The 26358-nt window shown below is 41.1% G+C and overlaps 1 protein-coding gene across 3 annotated transcripts in view; it reads left to right on the forward strand.

Annotated features, from left to right (window-relative positions):
* tbc1d22a (TBC1 domain family, member 22a) overlaps window positions 1-26358 on the forward strand; it is a 331820-nt gene that overhangs the window by 8555 nt on the left and 296907 nt on the right. For all 3 annotated transcript variants that reach the window (XM_063072582.1, XM_063072580.1, XM_063072581.1), the window contains exon 2: window positions 17259-17315. In XM_063072582.1, coding sequence (XP_062928652.1) covers window positions 17259-17315 — 57 coding nt within the window. The remainder of the gene's footprint in view (window positions 1-17258; window positions 17316-26358) is intronic.

Below are 26358 nucleotides of genomic sequence, written 5' to 3' on the forward strand. Positions count from 1 at the left end.
GGCCGAGGGTGGCGGACTAACCAGTGTTCAGCTCATTATGCGAGGCTTTGCTTGCTTCAGTGCTGAACTGACTTTGCAGCTGTAAACTGCAGTCATCGGCGTTCACTTCAGAGCTGAACCTGGCTCTGGCGGTAGCCTGCAGACATCAGGCTCCTGGACTGGCCACAGTGCTAAACTGGCTATGTGGCTTTGGACTTGCTTTCAGGGACTCTACGATTCATGTTCTGTGGATTGTTTGTTTGCTTGTTTTGATTTGTTTGCACAATTTGTTCTTTCTTGAATATTGGATGTATGACTGTCTTTGTGATGTGGGGTATTTTGTAAATTGTATTGTGTTTGTGATTTGTGGCTGCCTGAAAGAAGACTAATCTCAAGGTTGTATATGGTGTACGGTAGTGGTCACCAACCTTTTTAAGCCCAAGATCCCCGACCTTGACCTTAGTGAAAGGCAAGATCTATCTACTAAATCGTTTAGAGAAAAAAAACAGCTCAGATTGTTCTTCCAATTTGAGGTCTTTTATTTGGGTCAATTGTATTTGAATTACACAAAATACTTTTGTCAAACTTTCAAATTAATTCAAACAAGAAAACACTGTAACTAGCATATCAAGCAGGCCATAGCTGTCTTTCTTTAAGAATATTACAATACTTCACACCTTGAATTCTAAGTTTCATTATTTAATTTTATTTCAACAAGAAAAATAAATGAATAAAAATTGACTGTTGCACTCAGTGTGATGACTGGGGCTGAATACTTTCTGCTAGTTCCCTGAAATTTGGCTCATAACTACAGATAGCCAGTCTGAGACAGTCTGTGAGGTGTCTGTCAGTATAACAGCTCCCATACTTATATTTAATAATTTTCCTCTGTGAAGATGCAATTTCACATAGATAAGTTGACCTGTGTCGTTTTTGTTTTTAAAGTCATTAAAAACAGTCTCTGCGGTAATGGCCATTGCTCCCTTGAATAAATCACCATCTGTAAAAGGCTTCTTGTGTTTAGCCAAAAGGTGACTTATACGAAATGATGCTTCAATAGCAGCCTTATTTTGAGCAGCAGGTTTTGTGAAAAACGATTGCTGGGCCTTCAACCCTGATTTCAGCTCCTCAACTTTCCTGGCACGAATTGCGCTCTTTGGGGGGTAGGTGTCTTTAAATTTCTGGTGGTTGGTGTTGAGGTGCCACTCCAGATTCCCTCTTTTAGTCAGTGCTTGTGTTTGGTGGCACAACATACATACACACTTGTCTTTCACCAAGGTAAATAGAAATTCCTCTTCCTATTCTGGATGGAATTTGTACATTTTCGCCTTCTTTCGTGGAGCCTCCGCCATGCAGTCAGGACTTCACGAGTGAGTGCTGTATATTGATGTTTGCGACAGTCTGTACTCTTATCTAATCTGATTGGTCATTTTGATGCAGCACAGGCTACGCTGAAAACGCAGTTCATGGTGGGGGAGCTACACACATGCGCACTGGGCAGAAAGAACGGAACTAAACCCCCGCAACCCGGAAACAATCTCTCTTTACAAACAGCTTTCAGTAGCGAAAGTATTGCTATATTACCATTATCCTAATTAGTATTACTTATTTTTATAATGCTCACATTAGAACAGTATTTGTGTATTTAATTTTGATTTTTTTCGGGATCTACTGGGAAAGTCTTAAAGATCGACCGGTCAATCGCAATCGATGGGTTGGCCACCACTAGTGTACGTACTTTGATAATCAATGTACTTTGAAAAATTGGAATCTCTAGGCAATTTCTCCCTATAGATGATGCCTGACTTTCTGAGTCCCTCTGGCATCTTGTGTGATGCTTCTGGATTATTGATTTGTTTGCAGCTTCTTAAACTGTTAAGTATTTAGAGTGAGATGTTAAATGAAGTACTAAATATGATGAGTTGGGAATGTGCTATTCAGTTTGTCTTTAAAACAGGGAACAGTCTAAGGGAATTGTAGGAAGTCAGTTCTGAGAGGTGAAAGCTGGGGACACTAACTAAAATTTAAAAATAATGTAACGGGATGCTAACTTTATGGATGGTTGGCTGAGATCTGTTGTTGTGATTCCTGTGTTACAGGGGAACTCGGAGTTCAGTGTCCTGGGGATCACCAGTTTTTAAAAAAACATAAGATATAGCAGAATTAGGCCACTTGACCCATTGACTCTTCTCCGCCATTTCATCATAACTGATTTATTCTTCCTCTCAACTCCCTTCTTCTGCCTTCTCCCTGTAACCTTTAGATGTCCTAATTAATCAAGAACCTATCAACCTCTGCTTTAAATTTACCCAGTGGACTGACCTGATCAATTGTCCGTGGCAATGAATTCCTCAGATTAAACACCTTCTCGTTAAAGAAATTCCTCATCATCTCTGTCCTAAATGGGCGTCCTTCAGTTATCAGGCTGTGCCCTCTCATCCTAGTCTCCCTCACTATAGGCAGCATCCTCTCCACATCGACTATGTCTTAGCCTTTCAATATTTGATAAATTTTAATGAGATTCCCCCCCCCACCACCACCAATTCTTCTAAACTCCAGTGAGTACAGCCCCAGAGCCATCAAACACGTCTCATACATTCACACTTTCATTCAGAATCGGTTTTATTATCACCGGCAAGTGATGTTAAATTTGTTAACTTAGCAGCAGCAGTTTAATGCAATACATAATCTAGCAGAAAAAAAATAATAAATACAATAAAATTAATAATAAGAAATAAAGATTTATGTTGAGTAGATTAAAAAAAGTGCAAAAACATAAATACTGTATATTTAAAAAAAAGTGAGGTGGTGTCCAAAGATTCAATGTCCATTTTGGAATCGGATGGCAGAAAGGAAGAAGCTGTTCCTGAATTGTTGAGTGTGTGCCCTCAGGCTTCTGTACCTCCTACCTGAAGGTAACAGTGAGAAAAGGGCATGCCCTGGGATTGTTCTGGTGAACCTCCTTTGGACCCTCTCCAATGCCTGCACATCTTTTCTTAGATAAGCGGCCCAGAACTGCTCACAATATTCCAAGTGCAGTCTGCTGAATGCCTTCTAAAGCCTCAGCATCAACTCCCTGCTCTTGTATTTTAGTTCTCTTGAAATGAATGTTAACATTGTCTTTCCCTTCCTTACCACTGACTCAACCTGCAAGTTCACCTTGAGGGAATCCTGCATGAGGTCTCCCAAGTCCCTTTGACTTTTCAATTTTCTCCCTGTTTGGAAAATAGTCTATACTTTTGTTCCTTCTATCAAAGAGCATGACCATACACTTCCCTACACTATATAGGTGTACCCTGCTTTTTGAACGTTCGCTTTATGAAACCTCGCTGTTACGAAAGACCTACATTAGTTACCTGTTTTTGCTAACAGAAGGTGTTTTCACTGTTACAAAAAAAGGCAGTGCGCGCCCCGAGCAGCTAAACTCCTCCCTCGGAACTGCGTTCTTGCTGGCATTGCTTAAATACGTGCCTGAGGTGCAAGGTTAGCAAGGTGAGTTCTCTTTCTTTTTAAATCTTTTTATTGAATAAGTATACAAAAGGGTAAGCCATATAGGCACTAATACACTGTTAGAATATAATAAAATTACAGGAGATATTAATACAGAAAAGAAAGTGATACAAACAATGTAATTTAAACATAACATACTAAGGTAACATAATAGTATAATAGAAAAAAAAACCCACCGTGCAACTAAATTAAAAGCAAAGCAAAGCAATGGGCTAACTTGGAACCAAATAGAGTTAAAGAACTTAAAATCACGTCCTCAAACCCGACCTCCATTAAAAACAGTAAAAAAAAAAGAAGGGTATATAAATATGGAGCAAAAAAGAGAAGAAAAAAAAATTACATTAAATGAAAATATTGAATAAAAGATCTCCAGGTCTGTTCAAATTTAAGTGAGGAATCATGAAGATTGCTTCTAATTTTCTCCAAATTCAAGCATAATATCGTCTGAGAAAACCAAAAAAAGGTGGTTGGAGCGTTAAGCTCTTTCCAATATTGTAAGATACATCTTTTCGCCATTAAAGTAAGAAATGCAATCATTCTACGGGCTGAAGGAGAAAGATTACTGGAAATTTTAGGTAGTCCAAAGATAGCAGTAATAGGGTGAGGAGAGATATCTATATTCAATACCTTCGAAATAATATTAAAAATGTCTCTCCAAAAAGTTTCCAAAGTAGGACAAGACCAAAACATATGAGTTAAAGAGGCTATCTGCCCCGGACATCTATCACAAAAAGGATTAATATGAGAATAAAAGCGAGCTAATTTATCTTTGGACATATGTGCTCTATGAACAACTTTAAATTGAATTAGGGAATGTTTAGCACAGATAGAGGAAGTATTGACTAATTGTAGAATCTGCCCCCAGTCATCCACGGAAATAATAGACACCAATTCCTGTTCCCAATCTACCCTAATCTTATCAAATGGAGCTTTCCTAAGTTTCATAGTAATATTATAAATCATAGCTGATGCACCTTTCTGACATGGATTAAGGTTAATTATAGTATCTAAAATGTATGTAGGAGGAAGCATTGGAAAAGAAGAAAGTATAGTACTTAGGAAATTTCTAACTTGTAGATATCTAAAAAAATGTATTCTTGATAAATTATATTTATTAGATAATTGTTCAAAAGACGTAAGGGAACCATCCAAAAACCGTGAAATACCCTTAGTCTTCCAAATTTGAAAAGCACGATCCATAAAAGAGGGAGGAAAAAATATGTTACCTAAAATAGGAATCGCTAGCCCAAATTGGTTAAGATCAAAAAATTTTCTGAATTGGAACCAAATACGTAAGGTATATTTAACTATCGGGTTAGATACCTGTTTATGGCGTTTCAAATCAAAAGGAAGAGAGGAACCTAAAATAGAGCCAAGTGTATAGCCCTGAACAGATTGTAATTCCAATGCTACCCATTTAGGAATGGATAGTATATCCTGGTCAAGTAACCAAAATTTCATATGTCGAATATTGATTGCCCAATAATAGAATCTAAAGTTAGGTAATGCTAAACCTCTATCTCTCTTAGCTTTCTGTAAATGTATTTTACCGAGTCTCGGGTTTTTATTTTGCCAAATAAATGAAGAAATTTTTGAGTCAACTTTATCAAAAAAGATTTTGGAACAAAAGTCGGTAATGCCTGAAATATATATAGAAATTTTGGCAGAAGAAACATCTTAATTGCATTAATACGACCAATCAAAGTTAAATATAAAGGAAACCATTTAGATGAAAGTTGAATAATATGGTCAATTAAGGGTAAAAAGTTAATCTTAAATAAATCTTTGTGTTTACAAGTAATTTTAATCCCAAGATATGAAAAATAATTATTAATCAATTTAAACGGAAAGTTATGATATAAGGGAAGTTGTTTATTAATCGGGAAAAGTTCACTCTTACTAAGATTTAATTCATAACCTGAAAAGAGACTAAATTGTGCTAATAACTCTAAAACAGCAGGGATGGATTTTTGAGGATTAGAAATATATAAAAGTAAGTCATCAGTGTAGAGTGATATTTTATGGGACTTTAAGCCCCGAGTTATCCCAGTAATATTTGGAGATTCTCGAATGGGAATTGCAAGAGGTTCTAATGCAATATCAAATAATAAAGGACTAAGAGGACAACCTTGTCGAGTGCCTTGAAAAAGAGGGAAAAAGGTGAGCTTAGAGAGTTAGTACGGACCGAGGCCACAGGAGAATGATATAACAGTTTGATCCAGGATATAAATTTCGAGCTAAAATTAAACATTTCAAGCACCTTAAATAAGTAAGGCCATTCTACTCTATCAAAAGCTTTCTCAGCATCTAAAGAGATAACACACTCAGGAACATTTTGTGAGGGAGTATAAACAATATTTAACAGTGTGCGAATGTTATAAAAAGAGTAACGACCTTTAATAAAACCCGTTTGGTCTTCCGAAATAATATAAGGAAGTACTTTTTCTAATCTGTTTGCTAATAACTTAGAACAAATTTTAGAGTCAACATTTAATAAAGATATTGGTCTGTAAGATGCACATTGAGCAGGATCTTTATCCTTCTTTAATATTAGAGAGATTGACGCTCTATTGAAAGATTCGGGAAGTTTACCAAGATTTAATGAAGCGTCGAAAACCCTACAGAACCAAGGGATTAATGAAGATGCAAAACATTTATAAAATTCTATGGTAAACCCATCAGGGCCAGGAGCTTTCCCCAGGTTCATAGAGGAGATAACATTCTTAATCTCATCAGTAGTAATGGGAGTATCTAGCATAGAAGACATATCCTGTGAAATCTCAGGGAAGTCTAGGTTATCTAAAAAATCATTCATATATTTAGAGTCTCGAGGAGACTCTGATTGATATAAGGAAGAATAAAAATCAAAGAAAGTTTGATTAATCCCCGCATGATCAAGTATCAGTCGATCATTTTGATTATAAATCTGATTAATTTGAGATTTAGCATAATTAGACTTCAATTGGTTAGCCAACAGTTTGCCAACTTTGTCACTGTGTACATAAAATTCACTTCTTGTTTTCTTTAATTGGTTTACAATCGAGGACGAAAGTAATAAACTGTGTTCCATTTGAAGTTCAGTTCTTTGTTTATATAACTCCTCAGAGGGAGCTGTAACATATTTCTTATCAATTTCCTTAATCATATCCACAATTACCAACTCCTCCTGCTTCAGCTTCTTCCTCAAAGCAGCAGAATACGAGATAATCTGACCGCAAATATAAGCTTTAAACGTATCCCAAAGAATATTCACAGAAATGTCCTCTGTATAGTTGATTGTAAAAAAAAGATCAATCTGTTCATTCATAAAGTTAACAAAGTCCGAGTCCTGAAGCAACAGCGAATTAAAACGCCATTGTCTATTATTTTGTGTATTGGCCTGAATTTTAATAGAAAGCTTAAGTGGAGCATGATCCGAAATGGTTATAGAGTCATAATCACATTTAATCACTGAAGAAATAAGACAAGAGTCAATAAAGAAATAATCAATTCTTGAATAGGAATGGTGAACATGTGAAAAAAAAGAAAAATCTTTTTCCTGAGGATGCAGAAAACGCCAAATGTCCGTCGACCCAGAATCAGAGAGGAATGAATTAATCAAAGTTGCAGATTTATTAGGTAAGGTCCGTAGAGGAGCCGAACGGTCCAAAGCTGGAGATAAACAGGTATTAAGATCTCCGCCCCAGATCAATGAAAACTCATTCAAATTCGGGAACTGATTAAATAATGATTTATAAAATTCCGGACAGTCCATATTGGGAGCCTAAACATTAACCAAAACTACCTTTTTATTAAATAGTAGACCACTAACCTGTAGAAATCTACCATTCGGATCAGAAATAATATCTTGTTGTATAAAAGTAACTGAGGAATCTATAAAAATAGAGACACCTCGAATCTTAGCGTTAGAGTTCGAATGGATCTGTTGTTCCTTCCAGGATTTAAAAAAAACGTAGTCTGCCCCCCCTCCACACATGGGTCTCTTGTAAAAATAAAATTTGTGCTTTAAGTCTCCGGAACACTTTAAAAACTTTTTTCCTTTTAATAGGATGGTTAAGACCATTAGTATTCCAGGAGACGAAATTAATAATAGACTCCATAAACCCTAAAGTCAACCTGCAACAAGGAGGATTGACGATAGGCTCGACCCACGAACCCGGAAAGGGAACAGAACAAGCAAGAGATACCGGGAAGGAGAACACAACCAATACTTCAATAGTATACATAGCCCAAGAAGAAAAAAACTAAAACGTGAAGCCCCTCCCACCACCCTCCACCCCATGACCTCAAGGCTAAATCGAACACAGACCAGCCAGAAAGAAGCAAGCACTAAAACTACCCCCATGACTTCCGATAGACGCTCCCTAAAAAAAAGTGTAAATATAAAAAAGATCAGCTAGTTATAAAACAGTAAAAGAATAAAAAAAATTAAGTCAGTTAAAACAAACACTTAATATAACAGAGAAAAAGACAGAAAATATAAAAAAAACTGCAACAAACCCCAGACCCTATGAATAAACAAAAAAAGAAATAAAATTATTAACATAAACTAGTTATGAAAACCTACAAAAAAAAATTTAAAAACTACAAAATTTAAGGCTTCAAAGGAAATACGTAGAATGACGCTGAGGGAATAACCACCCAGAATCCCCTGGGAAAAAGAAAGGAATGACGCAGATAGAAAGAAAGTTTAGCAACCATATTAATTAATCAAAAATAAACTTTTCTGCCCATATAAGGCAAAAAAAAATTAAGGCCGACAGATTCACAACCTCCGATCAAACGGAGATAGTTAAAAATTACGATTAAGATGTTGAAGGTGAAAATTGATCCAGATAACTCTGGGCATCCGATGGAGATTCAAAAAAACGAAGGGCTCCATCCAACGTACGAATCTTTAAACGTGCTGGGTAAAGCAGCGCTGGTTTTAAATCCATCTTGCAGAGTTCCGACATCACAGATCTGTAACAAATCCGTTGATCCCGAATTGGTTTACTGAAATCCTCCACGAATCGGAACTTAAGATCCAAAAAATCAATGTAACCTTTAGGTCGAACGAAACGAAACAGTTTCTCCTTGTCTTGAAAGTAATGAAAACGTAAGATGACATGTCGAGGTTTATCTGACTTAGAAGAGTATGATGGAACTCTGTGAACACGATCCAATAACGGTGGTTGGTCAGGAAATACAGTAGGAAATGCGTCTTTTAAAAGTTAAGAAAAATACTTCCTAGGGTTATCAGATTCGACAGTTTCACGCACCCCAATCATTCGAAGATTCTGCCGTCGCATTCTGGATTCTAAGTCAGAATTTTTAAAAGTCAGAAAGTCAAGTTTCTTCTTCATTACCTTAATTGTTTCTTTGATTTTCTCCATCTTGAGTTCATTTTGTTGCGTGGATTTTTGAAGATCAGATATAACCGACTGACGTTCCGTAATAGATGTTTGAATCTTATCGATTGAATCGGCAATTTTCTGGAAATTAATTGAAATTTCCGCACGAATCAGCTCCGTAATAGAGGTTGAAATTTCCCTTTGAATTAGATCCGATATAGCTTTCAAAGTCACCGGTGGTTCAGTCGAAGGAAAATCGGTACCTTTTGGTCTAACCGGAGGTTTGCCGTCCTTCCCGTTTTTTCCATTCTTTGACGTAGCAGACCTTAAAAGCATCCGATTATCAAAGAGCCCAATTTATTTCAAAATATTGTAAAAGTCGGTGCCTTAATGGTTAATTAAAATATAGCTGATCATAAGAAAAAAAACTCAGAGGTAATGGAGTGAGTCAAGAACACGACTTCACTCCATGAGCTCTACCGGAAGTCCCCAGCAAGGTGAGTTCTAAGGTATCGGAAAAGCCTAAAAGAGCTCATAAGGGTGTTGCACTTAGCGTAAAACTAGACATAATTAAGCGTTTTGATCGTGGTGAATGAAGTAAGGACAAAGTGAGTTTGGCTTGTGGAAGTTGTCGAAAATGATGTTGAAGAGGTTTTGGCATCCCATGACCAAGAGCTGATGCAATTGGAAGAGGAAAGGATAACAATCGAAACCAAATGCAGTAGCGAACAGACCGAAAGTGAAGTCATCCAGGAACTGAACGTGAAGCAACTGCGTGAGATGATAGAAAAATGCGTGAGGATAAGCAGCCAAGCATACTGTCGTTTTTCAAGCCTTCCACATCAGCCACAGCAGATGATGAACCTCGACCTTCGACATGTGCTGGGTGTGTCCCAGCTACCACTGTACCGCTGCATTCTTTGTGCATCGGTATTGTTTGGTGGCCTGGAGGTTGGGGACCACTGCACCACCCCAACCTCCGACGACTCAGCCTAACACACTATCATCAGTGTGCTCGACGCTGTCTTCCCGATTCCAGTAAGTGATACTACACTGTACATACATTATTTCTACTTTATATAGGCTGTGTATTTTTATGTGTTATTTTGTATGATTTGGCAGCTTGATAGCTTAAAGGTTACGGAGAGAGTGTTTCTGCCAACAGCGCTTGCGTGAATTTTCGCTATGGAGAACAGTGCGGCAATGATTGTAGAAAAGTATTTCTACTTTATTTAGGCTGTGTACTTATCATATCATTCCTGCTTTTATTATATGTTACTGTTATTTTAGGTTTTATGTGTTATTTGGCATAATTCGGTAGGTTATTTTTTGGGTCTGCGAACGCTCACAAATTTTTCCCATATAAATAAATGGTAATTGCTTCTTCACTTTACGACATTCTGGCTTACGAACCGTTTCATAGGAACGCTCTACCTTCGGATGGCGGGGGAGACCTGTATTCCATCTGCCGCTTCTTTGCCCATTCCCTCAATCAGTCCAAGTCCTTCTGCAGACACCCTGCTTTCTCACACTATCTTCTGCTCCACCTTTCTTCATATCATCCACAAAGCCATCAAATTCTTTATCCAAATTATTGACATATACTGTGAAGAGAAACGATCCCAACACCAGCACACCCCTAGTCACCGGCAGTTAAACAGGAAAGGCCCTCTTTATTCCAACTCTTGGCCTCCTGCCAATCAACCAAATTCTATCCATGCTTGTATCTTTCCTGTATTACCATAGGCTCTTATCGTGTTAAACGGCTTCATATGCCGCACCTTGTTAAAGGCCTCCTGAAAATCCAAGTACACAACATTCACTGACTCTCCTTTGTCTATCCTGCTGGTTATTTACTCAAAGGAGCCCAACAGTTCAGTCAGGCAAGTTTTCCCCTCGAGAAAACTATACTATTTTATCATGTGCTTCCAAGCATCTGGAAACCTCTTTGTTAATAGTAGACCCTACCATCTTTCTAACCACTGAAATCAGGCTGACTGGCCTATAATTTCTTTTCTACTCCCTGCTCACTTCTTGAAGAGTGGAGTAACATTTACAATTTTCCAGTCCTCCAGAAGCATTCCAGAATGTAGTGATTCTTGAAAGAGCATTACTAATGCCTTCACAATCACTTTATCTGCCTCTTTGAGACCCCTTGAATATAGTCCATCAGGTCCAGGTGACTTATCTACCTTCGGTCCTTTCAGCTTCCCACGCACCTTCTTCTTAGTAATAGCAAAAACACTAACTTTTGCCCCCCTGACACTGTTGCATTCCTGGAAATCCGCTAATGTCTTCCACAGTGAAGACTGATATAAAATTTTCAAGTTCCTCTGCCATTTTTTTCACCCCCATTACATTCCATCATTATTTTTCAGTGGCCCAATATCCACTCTTTTACTCTTTATATATCGGAAAAACTTTTTGTATCCTTTTTTATATTATTAGGTAGCTTAGATTCATATTTTATCTTTTTGCTCCTTATGGTTTTTTTAGTTGCCTTCTGTTGATTTGCTGTTGAACTTCCCAACCCTCCAACTTCCCACTAATTTTTGTTCTATTATATGCCCTCTCTTTTGCTTTTGTTAGCTTTGACTTCCCTTGTCAGCCAAGGTTGCCTCATCCTTTAGGAAATTACTTCTTTGGGATGTATCTATCCTGCACCTTTCGAATTGCTCCCAGAGACTCTAACCTTTGCTATTCTGCTATATTCCCTATTAGTGTCCGTTTCCAGTTAACTTTGGTCAGCTCCTCGTTTGTGCCTCTGGAGTTCCCTTTACTCCACTGTAATAATGATGCAAACTGCAGGGTGAACTCTATCATACTGTGATCACTGCCTTGTAAGGGTCCCTTTATCACATCTGGGTCTTTACATAGCACCCAATCCAGAATTGCCATTCCCCTGATGGCCTCAACCACAAGCTGCTTGAGAAAGCTAATTTATAGGCATTCTACAAACTACCCCTCTTGGCATCCAGCACCAACCTGATTTTCCCCATCTTCCTTCATATTGAAATCCTCCATGACTATCGCAACATTGCACTTTTCACTTTGCCTTTTCTGTCTCCTGTTGTAATTTGTAGCCCACATCCTGGCTACTGTTAGCCCTATATATCAGGTTCTTTTACTCTTTCAGTTTCTAAACTCTACCCGAAAGATTCTGTATATTTCAATCCCATGTCACCTCTTTCTGAGGATTTGATTTAATTTTTCCCAACCGAGCTACCCCATCCCCTCTGCCCACCTGCCTATCCTTTTGATATGATGTGTATCCGTGGATGCTAAGCCCCCAACTGTGATCTTCCTTCAGCCACGACTCAGCGATGCCCGCAACATCATACCTGCCAACCTCTATCTGTACTACAAGATCATTTACTGATTTTTGTATAATGGTGGCAGCCATTATGTTTTCCTATTCCTGTCCCCACACTGACCTGTCAAGTCCAATGTCTTCTGCACTATCAATACCAATGTGAGGTCAATCACCAACTTGAACAGCACTTCATAGACATATTCTTCAGTGTTTTACAGTCCAATGGTATGAACATTGTAATTTCCCATTCAAACTAACTCACTCTACCTATACTCCTTTCTTTGTGCTTCTCATGTCATTCCACCAACCCTACCCCTGCTCCCCCCAATGTCAATTAGTTTATTCCTTCCTCTCACCATAAACCTCTGCCTTTGCCTTTTTAATTGGGAGGCAAGGTGGAGATGCATCTTTAGCAAAGGAGGTGTAAGGTGCTCCTTCCCTCTGCTAGCCTGCAGGTCACACCTGCCTAACACCATCTCCACGCCCCCCCCCCCAATCAGGGTCACGTAAAGCAGTGGGAGCAGGTAGTGGATGGTCGTATGAACAGCTGCTGCATATCACAAGTCCTGGTTATGTGACCACTGACGCCAGGCAGACAATCTCAGAAGAGTGTTGATGATGGCTGGGGTCACCCATCTTATACAGGCACTGTCTCTTAGAAGGCAATGGTACACCACTTCCATAGAAAAATTTGCCAAGAACAATCATGGTCAAGATCATGCTTGGCCATGTTTTACGGCACGGCACATAATGACTGAATGCACCATGGGGAAAAACATTTTGGCTGTCTCCCTTATCTATGACCCTCAAACTGTAGATCATAAGAATTCATGTATCCCATAGGGAGATTCACCAAGGTACTCGAAGTTGACAGCAAAGCTTGCTCTGAGGAAGGTGAATCAACTACCTTGTTTGTTGAACTGGCTCCCTTGGTAATAAAACTTAGAACAAGACAGGAACTGGCCTTTTGGTTCACCATGTGTATCATATGTCCATGTTAATTTGAACAAATCTCATTTGCCTGCATATGGTCTACATACTTTTTATGTACTTGTTTAAAAGCCTCTTAAGCATTCCTTTTAGATCTGCTTCCACCAGCATTGCTATCGGATGTATTTCTCTCACTACCCCCTAAATATCAGAGTTCACAACTGATATTCAATGTATCACGAGGGAAGATAATGCCATGACTGATTACCTTTCACTGCCAGTCCCATATTCAGAGGTTGACTATGCCAGTATGGCAACAGACCAAACTACTGACCCAGAGCTCCAGGCTTACTGAACAGCAGTCATGGCCTGCGGACAGCTGACATTAAGTTTGGGGAACCTGCGGTTCTCTCTTATGCGATGTCTCAACTGGGCAGCCTTGCCCCATAGTGCCTGCAAACTGGAGGTGACGGCTTATGACTCCATACAATGGCCTCTTGCATTCAGGGTGGAAGGCCTCACAGAAACTGGTTGCACTAAAATTCGTGTGGCACCACCTTAGAAAGAACATGTGTGGTTGGATTGCAGTCTGTGTGGATGCCGGCAGGCAAAAATTAGCCATCATACTCCAGGTGCCCTTGGCACCTTTGAGTTCCTGAGCAATGGTTTGACCATGTCAGTGTGGACCTTGTTGGTCCTCTTTTCCTCCTCCTGACATTTCACATGCCTCCTTACCACGGTGGCCGGAGGTCGTTTCTCTAGCTTTGACAATGTTCACAGGCATGGCTCAGGCATTCATCAGCACCCGGGTTGCTCAGTTTGGCACCCATCTGATATTTCTTCTGACCATGGTCCCCAATTCATATCAGATCTCTGGGCTGCATTGGTCTAAAACCTTGGCATTAGACTACATCACTGCCCAATGAGTATCACCCGTGGTCCAATGGCTGATGTGAGTTGTTTCACTGCTCCTTAAAGACTGCTGTCAGGGCTTCCCTGTCTGATGAGTGTTGGCATGAGCGTCTCAAATGGGTCCTGCTGGGACTCAGAACTGGTCCAAAACAGGACCTGCCGTTGTTTGTGGCTGAGTTGGTATATGGGCAACCGTTATGAGTGCCAGGTGATTTTATTCCTGATGTCATGACCGCCTGTTTGGCCTCTAAACAATGTTCCATCCTCCTCAGTAAAGTCAGTTACGCTTGACCAAAGTGCAACCCCTCTCACTTGCATTAATTAAACACTATATGCTATTTTTCTAACTAAATTTCCAACTGATCTAAATTGAACTAAATCCTTTGATAACTTTCTCACTATCCACAACACTGGCAATTTCATGTCATCTACAAACCTACTATTCTGTCAACTTGAAATTTTGTTCAAATCATTGCATGTTACCTCACAAACTGAGGTCCCAGCATGGATCTCTGCAGAACGGCACTGTTTGCAGGTCTTGAGTCAGAATAACATCACTTTTCTAGTACCCTCTGTCTTCAGTAGCCAAGCCAATTTTGTATGCAATCTATCAAGTAACCATGAATCCCATTTGCCTTAATCTTTTGCGTCAGTCTGCAATGATGTCAATGTTAAAGTGTCTGAATTGTTGTGCTGTAATAGCTGGATGTAGCTTAAAGTTGGAGCTGTGCATCTTGGTGCAAATGTTTCAAGCTTGAGCTTTCAGAATGGTGATTGGCCCTTTTAATCTGGTATTGCATTTGCACATGAACTATTGGTGGTCTTGATTCAGAGATGAGCGACCAGAATGTTAGACAATAAGTTCTCTATGATATCGGTATTCATGGGTGTCTTTAAGCATATCTCTTTGAGCGTTCTTGTTAAGTGCCCTCCTAACTTTCTAGTTGAACTTCCTATTATTCTGCCTGTTTAAAAAGTTGGGAGATATCTCTAAAACTGCAGCATTCTTGGAATTTGTTTTCAGGAAGGTTTGCATGTACACAATTAGAGACTTCAAATGAGAGGAAACCAAAGGTTTAAACTGTATACAGGTTTTTTTTAAAAAACAGAAATTATGTTTTTGGTGCTGCATGGTTATGCTTTGATTGAACCAAACAAATTATTCTGCAGTAGTTAACAGTGAGTCTATTGTGTGTGCTACTGTGCTAGGCTGTGCCAGGAAAATGAGGTAAAGCTGAAGGGGGAGGGGGACAAATAAATTGGACTTTTTAAATTGATGTTTTTAATATAAGTGCACTTATTAACATATTTAAAAATACTTAATAAATGTACAGTAAGAGAGCTGTATTTTCTTAAATCACGGTATTAATAGAGTAATTCTAAAATTTTAAAAATTTAATTAAGCTATTCAGAGCTCCATGAATAGCATCAGGAATAAGGGTAAAATATTTCTCACATTTTCTTTCTGATATTTTAGAAAATAATGTTTGGAATCTGTGGTAAAACATGTACTGAGGGACAGTGAAAAGCTTGTCTTGCATGCTTTTCATACAGATCAGATCATTACACACTGTATTTAGGTAGTACAAGGTAAAACAACAGAATGTAGAATAACATGTAACAGCTATGAAGTGCAGTGTCGGTAGACAATGAAGCATGAGCTCATAGTGAGGTAAATTGAGAAGTTAGGAGCTCATCTTATTGTACTAGGAACCATTCAGTAGTCTTATTCAGTGAGATAAAGCTGTCCTTGAGTCTAGTGCTATGTGCTTTCAGGCACTTCTGCCTGGAATGTGAGGGTCACTTCCCGAGGCCAGCATTTAATATCTGTTTTTTTCGCGTGTGCTGCCTGCATGTGTGCGCATCTGCGTGTGCGTGCGTGTGTCCGTGCGTCTGTGATGATGTCTTTTTCATGGCTTTTTACAAGGCGCAGAGAGAGAGAGAGAGAGATATATACATATACATACATACATACATACATACACACACACACACACACACACACACCCACGCCACTCCTCACACAAACATTTTCGCAGTATTTTTCCCTTTATTGTACGAGGTCCAGTTGCGATCTTGACACTCAACCTGGCACGGTTGGAAAGCGTACTCGGGAGTGGACCCGACTGCTTTCGAACCCGGGAACCTCCGCTCCCAGGTCCGGCGCCGATGTCATTGCACCACCAGCCAGCCCTTAATATCTGTTTCTAATGATCCTTGGGAAAATGGAGCTCGCCTGTTGTAGTGTTAACATTCTTTTGACGAAGGTATTTATATCGTGCTGATTGGTAGGGATTTCTGTGAGTCAGACCCTGAAGGAACAGTCATGTATTTCCAGGTTAGCATGGTGTGTGATTTGATGAAGAACAAGTAGATTCTCATGTTTGTGTGTCTGTTGACCACGTCTTCCTGAACACCTTGGAAATGTGGCTGAAGCAACCTTGATGAAAAATTGTAGATTTTTTTTTGCAAATGATGCATGCATGTTTCTGCTATTTAAAATATTCATGGGGAGGCTGAATGTTTAGGGTGCCTTTTTCAGATGCCTTTTTCTTGGGCAGTGCCTATGGAATTTCATATGCTTCCAACTTGTGCAGTGTCGATGGTAGAAAGGCTTTGAAGGTTGAAAGTTGTTACCTGCTGCAGGAAATCTAAGCTCTGGATTATGTGAAATAAATATTTGTGTAGTTTGTTCAAGGTAGCTTGCTGTTTGATTTCCAGTTCTTTGGTCTCACTTTTGGGGAAACGAAGGCATTTTGCATTTCCATTGCACATTTTTGTTGGCCTTTGAAGATACATATATGTTGATGATTTGACTGACGAGACCCAGGGAATTGAAAATTGAACTAGTTTCCAACAATTTTGTTACATCCATTTTAAAATTTGACTTTTGTATGTAGAGTTAATTTAAAGAATAACATTACATCATGCATTATTTTTTTAAAATATGTACCAAATTGATCTCAAAACATGGATGAGTGAAGCTTTCTGGATGGTCTGAGTGTTAAGGACAAGAAGACAAATATATCTGTTGTGAGGAAGGAAGAAAGTCATTGTGAAATTTTAGCAGGGATAAGAATGTCAATATGCTTTGAGGAAGGGAAAAGAGGTGCCATTATGTGTTGGGTGGGTGTACAGAATGTTTTATTACCGGGCTGTTGGGAAAAGAAAAATGAATACATATATAGTTGATAATATTACCTGAAAGACTATCGTATAACCATGGTTTGTTGTTTAATTTCCTGTGACATTGCACTGATCCTATCACTTTTACTTTGCAGTATACAACATGTTTATGGAGCTCAGCATCCTCCAATAGATCCTCTGTTGCATTCAAAGTAGGTGTGAATTTTAAATTTTAAATTATTTTAAAATTGAAAATATATATAGGACTGCATAGCCGGATACAATGCTTGCCTAGACTCATTTGTTTAGATATCTGTTTCTTTTAAAGACTTGAAAAACAAACAAGGCATTGGGGGAAAACTCGGAAGGGCTTAAACAAGAAATTAGGAAGGCTAAAAGAGACCATAATGTCCAAGGCAAGTAGAATACATAGGTGTTTTACATTTAGATTAGGAGCAAAGTGTACATCACTCAGAGACAAGTTGTGTGTGGGTTTGGAGAAAGTGATTGAAGTCCTTAAATGGTATATTGTATCTCTAGTCGCTAAAGGGGACAGTATAGATGATGGTGAGTCTATGTGGCTATCTTGCATTTTAGAACATTGTCACCATTAAAGAAGAGGAGGTAGGGAAATACGAAGGTGGTTAAGTCCCCAGTACCTGATGGGATTTATCCAAGGATACTGAGATAAGCAAGGCTAGAGCGTGCTGCAGTCACAATAGAGAACTTTGGAATCCTGTTAAACCACAGGCAAGGTGCCAGAATACTGAAAAATACACAATGTTGTTCTAATGTTTAAGAAGAACAGCCGGGCAAACCAGGATTTTGTATGCCAGTGTGCCTTAAATCAGTGGTAGTGAAGAGTAAGGCATAATATTCTTTGGGACTGGATTTACAAGCATCTTAAAAAGCATGAACTTAATGAGGGACAGTCAGTATGACAGTGTGCAATGTCCTCTCTCACAAACTTGAATGTTTCGAGGATTATCAAATGATTAAGGAAAGTAGGGCTGTAGATGTTGTCAACATGGACTTCAGTAAAAGATATGACAAAGTCCTCATGGTAGGTTGATCCAAAATATTGACAAATTTTTGTTTATTGGATTGGTCATGGAAAACGGTAGTGGGAGAAGACTGAAGGTCTGTGACCAGTAATATTCCACAATGATCAGTGCTGGGACTTGTTGATTGTTCCACATATTAATGATTTGAATGAAAATGTGAATAGTATGACTTGTAAGCCTGCAGTAACCACAAATTGATGGTGTTAAGGCTTGTAAGGAATCTTGACAAAGGATGCAGCAGGGTATAGGCCAGCTGGAAATGTGAATGGAAATGTAACAGATGAAGTCTAATCTAGACAAGTGTGAAGTGTTGTACTGTTAGAAGTCAAATGTTGGAGGAAAGCATATAGTAAACGGCAGGATATTTGGAACTTTTGATGTACAGCAGGGTCTTTTGGTGTCTCTAAAAGAGGCAACACAAGTGAATAGGGTGGTAAAAGTGGCTACACCATGCTTGCCTTCATCGATTATGCATTCATTCATTCATTCATTTTGTGCCATGCCGTATGATATGGGTGATCGTAGTCTTGACCATGATTGTGGGCAAATTTTTCTACAGAAGTGCTTTGCCATTGCCACCTTCTGGGCAGTGTCTTTACAAGCTATGGAGCTATGAGGGAGGAGCTGGCCAAAGTTCAATGGAACAATACCCTAGCAGGGATGACAGTGGAACAACAATGGCAGGTATTTCTGGGAATAATGCAGAAGGTGCGGGATCAGTTCTTCCCAAAGAGGAAGAAAGATCCTAAGGGGAGGCCGTGGCTGACAAGGGAAGTAAAGGACAGTAGAAAAATAAAAGAGAAGTAGTATAACATAGCAAAGATGAGTGGGAAGCCGGAGGACTGGGAAACTTTTAAAGAGCAACAGAAGATAACTAAAAAGGCAATACGCGGAGAAAAAATGAGGTATGAAGGTAAACTAGCCAAGAATATAAAGGAGGATAGTAAAAGCTTCTTTAGGTATGTGAAAAGGAAAAAAATAGTTAAGACCAAAATTGGGCCCTTGAAGACAGAAACGGGTGAATTTATTATGGGGAACGTGGATAGAGCGTTGGCTGATGGGCAGGAAACAGAGAGTGGGAATAAAGGGATCCTATTCTGGTTGGCTGCCGGTTACCAGTGGTGTTCCACAGGGGTCCGTGTTGGGGCCACTTCTTTTTACATTGTACATCAACGATTTGGATTATGGAATAGGTGGCTTTGTGGCTAAGTTTGCTGACAATACGAAGATAGGTGGAGGGGCCGGTAGGGCTGAGGAAATGGAGAGTCTGCAGAGAGACTTGGATAGATTGGAAGAATGGGCAGAGAAGTGGCAAATGAAGTACAATGTTGGAAAGTGTATGGTTATGCACTTTGGCAGAAAAAATAAACGGGCAGACTATTATTTAAATGGGGAAAGAATTCAAAGTTCTAAGATGCAACGGGACTTGGGAGTCCTCGTACAGGATACCCTTAAAGTTAACTTCCAGGTTGAGTCAGTAATGAAGAAGGCGAATGCAATGTTGGCATTCATTTCTAGAGGAATAGAGTATAGGAGCAGGGATGTGATGTTGAGGCTCTATAAGGTGCTGGTGAGACGTCACTTGGAGTACTGTGGGCAGATTTGGTCTCCTTACTTAAGAAAGGATGTGCTGACGTTGGAGAGGGTACAGAGAAGATTCACTAGAATGATTCCGGGAATGAGAGGGTTAACATAGGAGGAACGTTTGTCCGCTCTTGGACTGTATTCCTTGGAGTTTAGAAGAATGATGGGAGACCTCATAGAAAGATTTCGAATGTTGAAAGGCATGGACAGAGTGGATGTGGCAAAGTTGTTTCCCATGATGGGGGAGTCTAGTACGAGAGGGCATGACTTAAGGGTTGAAGGGCGCCCATTCAGAACAGAAATGCGAGGAAACTTTTTTAGTTAGAGGGTGGTGAATCTATGGAATTTGTTGCCACGGGCAGCAGTGGAGGCCAAGTCATTGGGTGTATTTAAGGCAGAGATTGATAGGTATCTGAGTAGCCAGGGCATCAAAGGTTATGGTGAGAAGGCAGGGGAGTGGGACTAAATGGGAGAATGGATCAGCTCATGATAAAATGGCGGAGCAGACTCAATGGGCCGAATGGCCGACTTCTGCTCCTTTGCCTTATGGTCTTATGGAACAAGGAAATGGCAAACAAGTTGAACAGGTACTTTGGATCTGTCTTCACGAGGGAAGACACAAACAATCTCCCAGATATAATAGTGGCGATAGGACCTAGGGTAATGGATGAATTGAAGGAAATTTATATTAGGCAGGAAATCGTGTTGGTTAGACTGTTGGGTCTGAAGGCTGATAAGTCCCTGGGACCTGATGGTCTGCATCCCAGGGTACCTAAGGAGGTGGCTTTAGAAATCGTGGACGCATTGGTAACCATTTTCCAATGTTCTGTAGATTCAGGATTAGTTCCTGTGGTTTGGAGGGTGGCTAATGTTGTCCCACTTTTCAAGAAAGGAGGGAGAGAGAAAACAGGGAATTATAGACCGGTTAGCCTGATGTCAGTGGTGGGAAAGATGCTGGAGTCAATTATAAAAGATGAAATTATGACTCATTTGGATAGCAGTAACAGGATAGGTCCCAGTCAGCATGGATTTACGAAGGGGAAATCGTGCTTGACTAATCTTCTGGAATTTTTTGAGGATGTAACTATGAAAATGGACAAGGGAGAGCCAGTGGATGTAATGTACCTGGACTTTCAGAAAGCCTTTGATAAAGTCAAAGGCGATCTGGAAGACCGTGTAGGAATCTGGAGCAGCAGCTGGATGACCTTCGACTCATAAGGGAGAATGAGGCAGTCATAGATGAGAGCTACAGGGAGGTAGTCACACCTAGGCTGTTGGAAGCAGGTCGTTGGGTGACAGTCAGAGGGGGGAAAGTGAAGGTGAGCAGACAGGTAGTGCAGAGCACCCCTGTAGCCATTCCTCTGAATAATAAGTTTACTATCCTGGATACTGTTGGCGGGGACGACCGACCAGGTGTGAGCCATGGTGGCAGGGCCTCCAGCACTGAGTCTGACCCTGTGGTGCAGAAGGGTGGGACGAAGAAGAGGAGAGCTGTCGTCGTTGGAGACTCTATAGTCAGGGGAGCAGACAGGAGATTTTGTGGACGTGAGAAGGACACCCGCATGGTTTGTTGCCTCCCGGGTGCCAGGGTCCGGGATGTCTCTGACCGGGTGCACGACATCCTGGTACGAGAGGGAAAGCAACCAGAAGTCGTGATACATGTTGGGACCAACGACATAGGCAGGAAGAGGGATGAGGTCCTGAAGTGTGAGTTTCGGTAATTAGGCAGAAGGCTGAGGAACAGGACCTCAAGGGTGACGTTCTCAGGAGCAGTGTTTTAGATTTTTAGATCATTGGGATCTCTTCTGGGGAAGGTGGGACCTGTACAGTTTGGATGGGTTGCACCTGAACTCGAGGGGGAGCAATATCCTTGCAGGTAGGTTTGCTAGCATGGTTCGGGAGGGTTTAAACTAATTTGCAAGGGGGATGGGACCCAGAGCGATAGAGCAGTGAAAGAAGTGTATGGAGTAAAGCCAGATCTAACATATAGAGAGGCTTTGAGGAAAGAGAAGCAGAATAAACAGTGTAAAGACAGTAAGGTAGAAGGGCTGAAATATGTGTACCTCAATGCAAGAAGCATCAGGAACAAAGATGATGAACTGAGAGCTTGGATACATACATGGAATTATGATGTCGTGGCCATTACAGAGACTTGGCTGGCACCAGGGCAGGAATGGATTCTCAATATTCCTGGATTTCAGTGCTTTAAAAGGGATAGAGAGGGCGGAAAAAGGGGAGGAGGGGTAGCATTACAGGTCAGGGATACTATTACAGCTACAGAAAGGGTGGGTAATGTAGCGGAACCCTCTTTTGAGTCAGTATGGGTGGAAGTCAGGGACAGGAAGGGAGCAGTTACTATATCGGGGGTATTCTATAGGCCCCCTGGTAGCAGCAGAGGTACAGAGGAGCAGATTGGGAGGCAGATTTTGGAAAGGTGCAAAAATAACAGGATTGTTATCATGGGTGACTTTAACTTCCCTAATATTGATTGGCACCTGATTAGTTCCAAGGGTTTAGATGGGGCAGAATTTGTTAAGTGTGTCCAGGATGGATTCCTGCCACAGTATGTGGACAGGCCGACCAGGGGGAATGCCATACTAGATCTAGTACTAGGTGATGAACCGGGTCAGGTCACAGATCTCTCAGTGGGTGAGCATCTGGGGGACAGTGACCACCGCTCCCTTGCCTTTATAATTATCATGGAAAAGGATAGAATCAAAGAGGACAGGAAAATTTTTAATTGGGGAAAGGCAAATTATGAGGCTATAAGGCTAGAATTTGCAGGTGTGAATTGGGGTGATGTTTTTGCAGGGAAATGTACTATAGACATGTGGTCGATGTTTAGAGATCTCTTGCGGGATGTAAGGGATAAATTTGTCCCGGTGAGGAAGATAAAGAATGGTAGGGTGAAGGAACCATGGGTGACAAGTGAGGTGGAAAATTTAGTCAGGTGGAAGAAGGCAGCATACATGAGGTTTAGGAAGCAAGGATCGGATGGGTCTATTGAGGAATACAGGGAAGCAAGAAAGGAGCTTAAGAAGGGGCTGAGAAGAGCAAGAAGGGGGCATGAGAAGGCCTTGGCGAGTAGGGTAAAGGAAAACCCCAAGGCATTCTTCAATTATGTGAAGAAAAAAAGGATGACAGGAGTGAAGGTAGGACCGATTAGAGTTAAAGGTGGGAAGATGTGCCTGGGGGCTGTGTAAGTGAGCGAGGTCCTCAATGAATAATTCTCTTCGGTATTCACCAATGAGAGGGAACTTGATGATGGTGAGGACAATATGAGTGAGGTTGATGTTCTGGAGCATGTTGATATTAAGGGAGGGGAGGTGTTGGAGTTGTTAAAATACATTAGGACAGATAAGTCCCAGGGGCCTGATGGAGTATTCCCCAGGCTGCTCCACGAGGCGAGAGAAGAGATTGCTGAGCCTCTGGCTAGGATCTTTATGTCCTCGTTCTCCACGGGAATGGTACTGGAGGATTGGAGGGAGACGAATGTTGTCCCTTTGTTCAAAAAAGGTAGTAGGGATAGTCCGGGTAATTATAGACCAGTGAGCCTTACGTCTGTGGTGGGAAAGCTGTTGGAAAAGATTCTTAGGGATAGGATCTATAGGCATTTAGAGAATCATAGTCTGATCAGGGACAGTCAGCATGGCTTTGTGAAGGGCAGATCGTGTCTAACAAGCCTGATAGAGTTCTTTGAGGAGGTGACCAGGCATATAGATGAGGGTAGTGTAGTGGATGTGATCTATATGGATTGTAGTAAGGCATTTGACAAGGTTCCACACGGTAGGCTTATTCAGAAAGTTAGAAGGCATGGGATCCAGGGAAGTTTGGCCAGGTGGAATCAGAATTGGCTTGCCTGCAGAATGCAGAGGGTTGTGATGGAGGGAGTACATTCAGATTGGAGGATTGTGACTAGTGGTGTCCCACAAGGATCTGTTCTGGGACCTCTACTTTTCATGATTTTTATTAACGACCTGGATGTGGGGGTAGAAGGGTGGGTTGGCAAGTTTGCAGACGACACAAAGGTTGGTGGTGTTGTAGATAGTGTAGAGGATTGTTGAAGATTGCAGAGAGATATTGATAGGATGCAGAAGTGGGCTGAGAAGTGGCAGATGGAGTTCAACCCGGAGAAGTATGAGATGGTACACTTTGGAAGGACAAACTCCAAGTCAGAGTACAAAGTAAATGGCAGGATACTTGGTAGTGTGGAGGAGCAGAGGGATCTGGGGGTACATGTCCACAGATCCCTGAAAGTTGCCTCACAGGTGGATACGGTAGTTAAGAAAGCTTATGGGGTGTTAGCTTTCATAAGTTGAGGGATAGAGTTTAAGAGTCGCGATGTAATGATGCAGCTCTATAAAACCCTGGTTAGGCCACACTTGGAGTACTCTGCCAGTTCTGGTCACCTCACTATAGGAAGGATGTGGGAGCATTGGAAAGGGTGCAGAGGAGATTTACCAGGATGCTGCCTGGTTTAGAAAGTATGCATTATGATCAGAGATTAAGGGAGCTCGGGCTTTACTCTTTGGAGAGAAGGAGGATGAGAGGAGACATGATAGAGGTGTACAAGATAATAAGAGGAATAGATAGAGTGGATAGCCAGCGCCTCTTCCCCAGGGCACCACTGCTCAGTACAAGAGGACATGGCTTTAAGGTAAGGGGTGGGAAATTCAAGGGGGATATTAGAGGAAGGTTTTTTACTCAGAGAGTGGTTGGTGGGTGGAATGCACTGCCTGAGTCAGTGGTGGAGGCAGATACACTAGTGAAGTTTAAGAGACTACTAGACAGGTATACGGAGGAATCTAAGGTGGGGGCTTATATGGGAGGCAGGGTTTGAGGGTCGGCACAACATTGTGGGCCGAAGGGCCTGTACTGTGCTGTACTATTCTATGTCTATGTTCTATAAAGTCCCACATAGGAGATTAGTGGGCAAAATTAGGGCACATGGAATTGGGGGCAGAGTACTGACATGAATTGAAAATTTACTGGCTGACAGGAAACAAAGAGTAGCGATTAACGGGTGCTTTTCGGAATGGCAGGCGGTGCCAGTGGGGTACTGCAGAGTTCAGTGCTGGGACCGCAGCTGTTTACAATATACATTAATGATTTAGATGAAGGGATTAAAAGTAACATTAGCAAATTAGCAGATGACACAAAGCTAGGTGGCAGTGTAAAGTGTGAGAAGGATGTTATGAGAATGCAGGGTGACCTGGACAGGCTGGGTGAGTGGGCAGATGCATGGCAGATGCAGTTTAATGTGGATAAATGTGAGGTTATCTTCTTTGGTGGTAAGAACAGGAAGGCAGATTATTATCTAAATGGAGTCAAGTTAGGAAAAGGGGAAGTACAACGAGATCTAGGTGTTCTTGTATATCAGTCACTGAAAGCAAGCATGCAAGTGCAGCAGGCAGTGAAGAAAGCTAATGGCATGCTGGCCTTCATAACAAGGGGAATTTAGTATAGGAGCAAAGAGGTCCTTCTGCAGTTGTACAGGGCCCTGGTGAGACCACACCTGGAGTATTGTGTGCAGTTTTGGTCTCCAAATTTGAGGATGGACATTCTTGCTATTGAGGGAGTGCAGCGTAGGTTCATAAGGTTAATTCCCGGGATGGAGGGAATGTCATATGTTGAAAAATTGGAGTGACTGGGCATGTATACTCTGGAATTTAGAAGGATGAGAGGGGATCTTATTGAAACATATAAGATTATTAAGGGATTGGACACGCTGGAGGCAGGAAGGAAGCATGTTCCCGCTGATGGGTGAGTCCAGAACCAGAGGCCACAGTTTAAGAATAAGGGGTAGGCCATTTAGAACGGAGTTGAGGAAACACTTTTTCACCCAGGAAGTGGTGGATATGTGGAATGCTCTGCCCCAGAAGGCAGTGGAGGCCAAGTCTCTGGATGCTTTCAAGAAAGAGATGGATAGAGCTCTTAAAGATAGTGGAATCAAAGGTTATGGGGATAAGGCAGGAACTGAATGCTGATTGTGGATGATCTGCCATGAGCGCAGTGAATGGGGGTGCTGGCTTGACGGGCCGAATGGCCTACTCCTGCACCCACTGTCTAAGACGGGTGACCCCAGCCACTATCAATACTCTTCAGAGACTGTTTGCCTGGTGTCATTGGTCACGCAACCAGCACTTGTGCTATGCACCAGCTGCTCAAACGACTATCCACCACCTGCTCCCATGGCTTCACATGACCCTGATTGGGGGTGGGGAGGGGTGCTAAGCAGGTGTTTCGCCTTGCGTAAAGTTGACCTGCAGGCTAGTGGAGGGAAGGAGTGTCTTACACTTCCTTTGGTAGAGATGTATCGCCACCCTGCCACCCAGTCACCCAGTCAGTTGTTAGTATTAATGTTGGGAAGTCATTGTATAGTATTATTGAACTTTTGTTAGGCCACATTTGGAGTATTGTGCTGTTTTGGCTGTCACATGATAGGAGGTGTATGAAGAATTTAGAGAGGGTGCAGAAAAGGTTCAGTGGATGTAGCTTGGAATGCAGAGTTAACAACTATGAGAGAAGAACTTGGATAGTTTCCTCTTGAGCATCAGAGATGGAGTGGTGACCTAATGTGTTTGAAAAATGCTGAGTGGCATAGATC

The sequence above is a fragment of the Mobula hypostoma genome, chromosome 20, assembly GCF_963921235.1.
Source record: "Mobula hypostoma chromosome 20, sMobHyp1.1, whole genome shotgun sequence".
In the NCBI taxonomy this organism is placed as follows: Eukaryota; Metazoa; Chordata; class Chondrichthyes; order Myliobatiformes; family Myliobatidae; genus Mobula; species Mobula hypostoma.